Source organism: Barbus barbus (genome assembly GCF_936440315.1).
Source record: "Barbus barbus genome assembly, chromosome: 48".
Classification (NCBI taxonomy): domain Eukaryota; kingdom Metazoa; phylum Chordata; class Actinopteri; order Cypriniformes; family Cyprinidae; genus Barbus; species Barbus barbus.
This window is the reverse complement of record NC_136726.1, coordinates 16,873,328-16,881,430: the sequence shown is the minus strand read 5'-3', so window position 1 is coordinate 16,881,430 and position 8,103 is coordinate 16,873,328. Positions and strand designations below refer to the sequence as shown.

The window sequence follows — 8,103 nt, the reverse complement described above, 5'->3', positions numbered from 1 at the left end:
AAAAAAATAAAATAACAATGATTTTCTTCAGCATCTTGAGGATATCTAATAGGTTTCAGTTTTTGAATAAAAAAAAAGAAAAGAAAGAACAATACTTTTTAAACCACGTCTCTTTTTTGTTTTCACCTTCAGCACTAACAATATAAGCATGAACTTTTAGAAAATCTCAGTCTCATTTTTTATTACAATTTGTTTTTTTTAATTAAAGCATATATACACATAAACATTGCATCATATCAACACCATCAAATAAATGAATACAAATTGTGGTGTAAACGGCTCAAAGTATCTCCACTTCTACATAAAGGAATAGAAAGGTATGACAGTGTAACAATTAATCAATCAGTGTGACAGCGGCTGACACTTGCAGACATAGAATTGTTTACCTCTTAGGTCTCAACCAGTGAATTATAGTGGAAATTGTGTCGGTAACATTTATAGATTCATGTCATGGCATTCACATGAAATCTAATTTTGTGTCCACGCTTTCTGCAGAGGCTGAAAACAAAATGTATTGTTTAAAGAATGTATAGTGTGCAAATGTTTTCTTTATACAATGCTGTAAAGTAACAAATAGCTTAAAATAATGAGAGGTACTTACTAGAAGTAGAATGACCATATTTAATTGAATCTAAACACCAAAAGAAAGACAAAAGGATTATTGTTTCTAATTTGATTGTTTTTGAAACATAACTGGTTCTAAATATTTTTTTTAATATTGCTTTAATTTCCTTTTCTAGGATCTTTCGACATTTAGACAAATTCTTGTCACACCTGCACATCGTCTTTTCCATGCAGTTATAGCAGCTGCAGCTCCAAACACCAACATCAGAGCCAAAACCGTCAGAACTGAAGGAATCACTGATTTAAATGGTTCCCCGTGATCAAACTCTGAAACATAAAGATGTTTTGATTGTTAGATGTTTGATTGTTATATTGTTTTTTTGTAATTACCTTATTACCTAAATCAATGTCCAGTTTGTTGTCCAGACTGAGGTGTGTGGCAGAGCAGGTGTATTTGTGTTTCTCTGCAGCACTGATCTCCAGACTCTTCCTCGTCTGGTACGTCCCGTCACCATTGGGCAGCAGATCTCCTCCAGTGATCTCATCATCAGCTACTGGCTGCCCGTCTCTGTACAGGGTCAGGTTGATGTGACGAGGGTAAAATCCTGTTGCCAAACAACTCACACGAGACCCTCCAGAATCAGAGTTTGATTTCTGCATGAGTCTGAGGGTTTCACTGTAGAATGAGAGAGAAAAGAATAAAATAATCTAAAAATCTAAAAATGTATGGTTAACGTATGAAATTGCAATATAATTGCACTGAACTTTTCTCTAAATTAAAAGACAATACATTGATGTACATTTTCTGTTTACTTGCTTTCCTCTCTTTTCAAGGTAATTCTTCAGAGTTTTTATGCAGGCTGGGTAGAATATATTCTCATGGCGCCACATGGACAGTTCTAGAGTAGGCTTTATTTGTTGAGCTGTGTAATTTAAAGAACCCTGATATGTGAATTTGCCATCAAAAAAACGCAGTTCATCAATTGTAGAGCCTCTAAATGCATTCTTGGTGATCATTTGTCCAGGCTTATCATTGTTAAGCTGTTCACAAAGCACCATCACCTGAAAAACTACATGACCTGTATGAAAAGAAAGAAAGATTTGTCAAGACATCTGGCCACAGGAACCATTCCGTTAATCAGGAGAATTAAAATATTTATTTGAAAAATAACCTTCTTCATGCATCTGTCTTTCATTCATAAACATCAAAACAGTCACACTGTAAGCAGAAATATAAAATCTGTATCATAATTTAGCCAAATTAACTTACTTTCTGTGTGGTTGATGGGTCTCAGATAATCTGATCTTCCCATAAAATGAGCAATCATATAATCCCTTATGGTATTGAGGTGATCTGGATCTATCACATCATCTTCATTTGTAGTATTTCCTCTTGCGATGTAGCTTCTTGTCTCAGAATCATAATATCCTACTGTGATGTCGTCCAATATTATTGTGCTAGTAAATTCAGGAAGTTGTGTTTGTCGATTTATGCAGGTTAGAAGCATCTGTAGAGAGTGGGAACCTTTAGAGAACAATAACCAATAATAGTTTGGGGGGGGGGGGGGGTCTTTTTTTAGTAGTTAACCATGAACTGTTCAACCGTCAGTGGATAGTAGATGCATAACATGTACATAGACTTTTGACAAACCTCAAACTTTTGAACCTCAAAATTAACTAATCATATGAGTTTTTTTTTATTCTACAGTAACATTGAAATTATTATCATCCAGAAAGCATACACCGAATCTAAAATGACTTGATCTGAAAATATTATCACATTTTTATAATAGCTGTCGAGTAAATAAGTGACCACAATAATAACAACACTTACATGTATATAATGGAGGTAGATAAAGGTAACTAAATGTTTGAACTGTGTTCAAAAGCTAGAAAGATAGAAATTATATACCAACATGTAATTCAACTCCAGAGATTCATATTAAATTATATTAATTGTTAAACAGAGTTTTTAATTCTGGCTAATTATAAGATATTGTGACCATTTAATATCATATAAAAATGTCAAGCATATGGGCAAAAACAGCTTGTTTACATGTTTTAAATCTGTTTCACCAAAAATAAAAATAAATATATATATATATATTTGTGTGTGTGTGTGTGTGTGTGGGAGGGGGGGGGGGGGTCACACAAAAGCTTTTATCACACAAAAGCTCGAGAACCCTGACTTGATCAACACCCATGTCATGCAGTTTCTTTATTAATTAATCATATTCCTTAGTTTTGATTCTAAGGTAAAACATGTCAGTTTTACTATATTTTCTTTCTTTTTAAAAACAATTTAAAATTGTGTTGTTTTTCAAACAGTGCAGTTTTATGCAACATTTCTGGATAATCTGCAGCTATTTACTATTAAATCTGAAAAATATTCCAATCTTATCTAACCTCATTTTTTTTATAGCCCAGTTCACTTTAATTCACCCCAGTTGAAATCTTGTGTGACTTTCACTTTCATTTTTTTGAATGTTCTTGGATATTCTTTACTAGCAACCATGCAAAATTTAATTCTTAATGCAAAATACAACATATGTAGACTCTCAAAGTAACTTACATTGAATCGAAAAGTATATCAGTAATGATCATGCGATCCATGCTACATTAAAATCGACTCAAATTTCTACATATATTTTAAATATCGTAAGACTTACCTCTTGGAGAAGCTGCTGGAAACAAAACATTAATAATGAAAAACATTCTGTCCATAATGGTTGAGATTGTCCAAGGATCGCGTGCTTTGTGCTGTTTGACACTAAACTAGTAGTCTTGTGGCGTAATTACTTCCTGCTGGAATGTTGTTGTTTTGACAGTGTAACGGAGTCAGACTATGTTTGAGAAAAAGAAAATGCGTATAAATAGCACGCCAAAATAAAAATGAAAACTCGTAGTATTGATAAGAAAAATGGACTTGACGTATGACACGCGGGTGTTTGGCGTGCATATAATACGCAATTTTCGCGTGCATATGATATGAAATTTGTTGGCGTGCATATGATACGCAGTTTTTGCGTAGGCTACATATGATACGTATCAACCCCACAACCCTAACCCTACCCATCGGGTAGCATATGCACGCCAAAATCCATTTTTGCGTATCAATACCACGATTTTTATTTGGCGTACTATTTATACGCACATTCATATCACATCACTTCTGCGAGCAGAGAATATATAGGCTATATATATAGAAAATGAATAAATAGGCATATACGAGAAATATATTTACTTAAATAATAAATTAATTATTTTCCAAAGTTTGTAACCCTAAACAGCCTGACATAACTCAAAATAAAACTTGCAAGACTAGCTTCATACTTCATGCTTCATCAAATAACAACATTTTTATGACCTTTGGATGGCTTTTCACTAGCCTAAGAACAAAATTATTGATGCTATTATTAGATCAAATAAACAATGTTGAAGAAATAAGTAAATATTTTATCCTACTTTAACCATTGTAGGCGACAGCATGAAGAGCTAATATGCTATTTCACTATTTTCTATTTTAATGTATGCTATTTATAATGTATGACACTTTATAAATCTCCAAATTGACTTTGTAGTTCTACTACTATCTCCTGCTATTGTTTCACCATCATTTTCAAAGGAGAAACTTCATTTTCATTGTCACAGCCACAGATTTGATGTGTTGTTCACTTTGGCTTTACTGCCACCTACTGTATAGATTCAATAGTGATATTGTGACAGCATTTGGGTTTTGTAAGACTGGTAATGACAGATCATAAAATTAGATTATTAATAAACGGACATTATTGCTTGCAGTACCTTTACCCTACATACACAAATTGTTTCATTTCAAATTCAACCTCTTTTGTGTTGAATAAAGCAGAGACATTGTACAGTACATCAAGGTATGTCTTTCAACATCTACAAGGATGAAAAAAATGCAAAAAAGTAAAATTTCAAAGAATTTATTATAAAAAGGAAAATAAATATACAATATATATACCAATTTATTCAATAGAAAAATACGTTATTTGATAAATAATTACAAATATATAAATTCACAATGTAACAAACTAAAAAGGTCTTAGTTTATGGATGAACAATCTGATTTTGGCATCATAATCTCATGTTCTTCACTGAAGAAACCCATGGCTGTAGTATGCAGCATCGTGTGGTGTTGAGCAGGGAAACTGTAAACAGGAAAAAACTATTTAGATACAGAAATTCAGCTATGTGCAATGCAACAAATCAAGATTAAATGAATGTTTAATATATGCCAAATAACAAAACACAATGGAAAGGCTCCTTACCATACAGGATTGTGCATCTCTGAAGTTTGAAGTAGAAGGAAAGTTGTTTTCCATCTGTTGTGGTGAATCACTGAAGGTTGTGATTGTTGGACAATACTGGACATTGTCTTGCACAAGTCCCTGTGGCTCATCCAGACACCAGGTTTCTGAAAGCAGACCAGTCTCAAGCCTCTCTGAAGTATCTTGTGAGTAGTCTTTTAGTGTTGCTTCTTGGTTGAAGGTCTCCTCAGACTGTTCCAGCTGAGCAGAAAGATATGAGATATAGCTAATAGTGAGGCGAAGGGTCTCAATCTTGGTCAGGGTTTGTCCAGAAGGAGCCACAGAAGGAGGTAAGTAGGTTCGGAGATGATGGAGAGCCTTGGTCAGATCCCTCACCCTGAGCTTCTCTCTTTCACTGGCCGTCTGTCTCTTAATTCCAGGGTTTTTAGACCTGGAACGTCTCTTTCCATCAGCAGGTAGAGCTAATCTGGGTTTTTTAGCTGGTACGCAGTCGATCCCAGCAGCCTCTGGCTGTCTTCCAGCTCCCCAACAGCTCGCAAGTGGAGAAAAACATCCAGATTCAATGGAGGAACTTGGAGAAAGGCTGCCACAGGCACTGAAGTACCCAGCATCAATGGTGGTAGATGATCGCTCGTATTCAAACTGGCATTTGGCTCTCTGGCGCATATAAGGAGAAAAGTTCAATTCCATGGTTGTGATCTTCTCAAAGCAGAGGAGATGTTTCCTTCTCGTTCTCTAGTACCTGAGTGAATGCTAAAGAGCTGGAGGCAGCAGCCCAATATATCCTGGATGAAGAGGTGTGATGTTGCACCTCAGAAGGCGCTTAAGAATTTCAAAGCGGCAGAGAGACATCACACCAGGGGCAGGGGGTCTCTGGGAAAACTCACATCACTTCCAGCACAGGTGGGAGGTGGCGACTGCAGCGGTATAGGACTGCTATAGGACACGTTCAAGATAGATTAGGAGATATTATTTATGGAAATAATTTTGATGTGAATGTTTTGGACACTGTGTACTTCTGTATTGAGTTCAGAACTACATACATACATGATTAAAAAGTCAGTCAATTTCCATTCCAGTCAAACCAGTCAAAAGTGGGATTTAGTTATTGTTTAGTTTTAATCAACAATGCAAAGCCAGTCAATCAAAACTGTGCCATGCTATTTTATTTTTCACCTTGCATCAAAGTTAGGTCTTGATGCATTTTATTGCTTTTTTGCAGCATAATAATAAATAAAACTATATATTTTAATTGGTTAGAAATGTATTTATTTATAATTTTTTTTATTTTAGGATTTTTTATTTTTATTTTTATCTATGTGTTATTGTATTAGATATGCATTTATTTATGCATTCATTCTTTATTACATTATATTTATATATTACATATATTGATATTTATTACAATTATTATTACAATTATTCATTCATTTATTAGAAATAATTTCAATAACACACACACACACACACATATATATATATACATATATTGTGTGTGTGTATTATTACTTATTTATTAAAAGTGCATTTATTTATTCATTCATGTTTTTGTTTATTAAAATCTTTTTTTTTTTTATTTATTCGAGATGGTATGAAATTTAAATATCTTATTTTCTGCTTTTTATAAAATGCTTGCTCTCTCAGAGTAACACCTCTTTTTGTGAAGTGTGTAGTTTGTAATGTGTCAGTTTTTCACAGGTTTTTGTTTAGACAACTGACTTATACCTTTTATGGCCTCATGGGAACTCAGGAAGGACAGTTCATTTTAAGAGGGCAGATTTTAAACGTTTGAAATCACAGTTTTGCTCAACCGTTTTATTTAAAAAAATGTTAAAAAGTAAAATATATTACATAACATTATATATATACACACACACACACACACACTATATACACACACACACATATATATATATATATATACATACAGCATATAAAACATGCTAATAGAATAATAATAATACCCCCCCCCCCCCCCCCCCCACTCACACACACACAAAATCGCTGTGTGATGAATGTGCTTTTAGATTTGAAGTGAGATCAAATATCGATGGTTGTGTATCCAGTTGTTGTTTTCTTCTCTGAGGTGTAAGGTGAGCTCTTCCTCAGGCCTGGGCTTGAAGATTACGGCTTCAGTGTGAGTAGCTCTGAGGAAATGGTTCCCAGACCACAACGTGTCACTTTTTGCTCCTTCTTGCCCGGTGCTGACCTGAAATAATTCGATGTGGACTGTTCCCAGACAACACACTCATTTCAGACAAGATCAGAAGAAATGACTTCTGTGAATTTGCTGATGAAATAAAGAATGAGTAAGTTCCAAATTCTGAATATGAAGTCAAAAGTCTTCGAATGGGATTCCAAATATACAACTAGGACATTATCACATTATCACATATAACTAATTAAAAATGTCACTGGTCACTGTTAATTCACTGAAATGTTTATTTAAATCCCTGCAAATGAGTTCCCTTCTTCCTTTTCAAAGCGTTCTTAGTTTTTCCCAAAGCATCAAAGGTCGATTAGCACATCAATGTCAAGTGTTTTTCTTATCCTGCTCAGTTAAATGTTGATTTGAGGTAAACAACAAAATTGTCTAAATCCTTTCCTCCCTGTGCTCCGTAAACTGTGTGTTGAGCTCCAAATTAGCATATCAGTCACAGGGTCAAGTGTAGGGCCCTAGTTCTAATTAGCTGAGTATCTAACACCTCGGCACGGTCCTGAAACGCATGCAGCACGCCGACCCCTCTCGCATTAGAGGATTATGAAGATAAGCATGCATGAAGCTCAGGCTTTTGAAGGGATCATCCAGCCCAGACTCTGAGGTGCGAGATGCTCTTTTTTGTTGACCTGGAATTCATTAAGTAAGAGCTTCTATTTGCACAGGCCTGATTAGTACTGGGATGATGGTAAGGCCTTTGTGTCATGGCACAGCTTGAATGGGTTGGGGAATACCATGTTATGTCTTTTTGAGTTTATAATATTGAATTTAGCTACAGGGAAAATGTAATCAGATTTTTTTTAAATAGATACTATAAATATATTAATGAACTGAAAATAAATAATAATAATAATAATATATTCTTCTTATATTCATGTTTATTCAGTATAATAACATTTTATTTAAAACTTTTTTAGTCTAATTATTTGGTCTATCAGAATTTGAACATTTATCTCTGATGTAACCTGTCAGAGTAATATTTAGAATTGTTGCTGACTGTTTTGAGTTTTTCAATGGTCAAAATCA

General features: G+C 34.3%; 2 protein-coding genes across 2 annotated transcripts; both read right to left on the bottom strand.

Annotated features, from left to right (window-relative positions):
* Positions 1 to 200: 200 nt before the first annotated feature.
* LOC306866468 (major histocompatibility complex class I-related gene protein-like) lies at positions 201 to 3,395 on the bottom strand. The gene is made up of 7 exons (XM_079411698.1): positions 3,234 to 3,395; positions 1,835 to 2,072; positions 1,382 to 1,643; positions 963 to 1,240; positions 775 to 891; positions 602 to 631; positions 201 to 498 (listed from the first exon to the last, which is right to left on the bottom strand). The coding sequence occupies exons 1-7, from the start codon at positions 3,261 to 3,263 to the stop codon at positions 458 to 460; spliced, it is 996 nt and encodes a 331-aa protein (XP_079267824.1). The 5' UTR covers positions 3,264 to 3,395; the 3' UTR covers positions 201 to 457.
* A 1,287-nt stretch (positions 3,396 to 4,682) lies between these two features.
* On the bottom strand, positions 4,683 to 5,549 carry LOC306867021 (uncharacterized protein; the record flags this gene model as incomplete). Its single annotated transcript, XM_079412483.1, has 2 exons — positions 4,683 to 4,739; positions 4,860 to 5,549. 2 exons carry the CDS (start codon positions 5,547 to 5,549, stop codon positions 4,683 to 4,685), a joined length of 747 nt encoding a protein of 248 aa, XP_079268609.1.
* Positions 5,550 to 8,103: the final 2,554 nt, after the last annotated feature.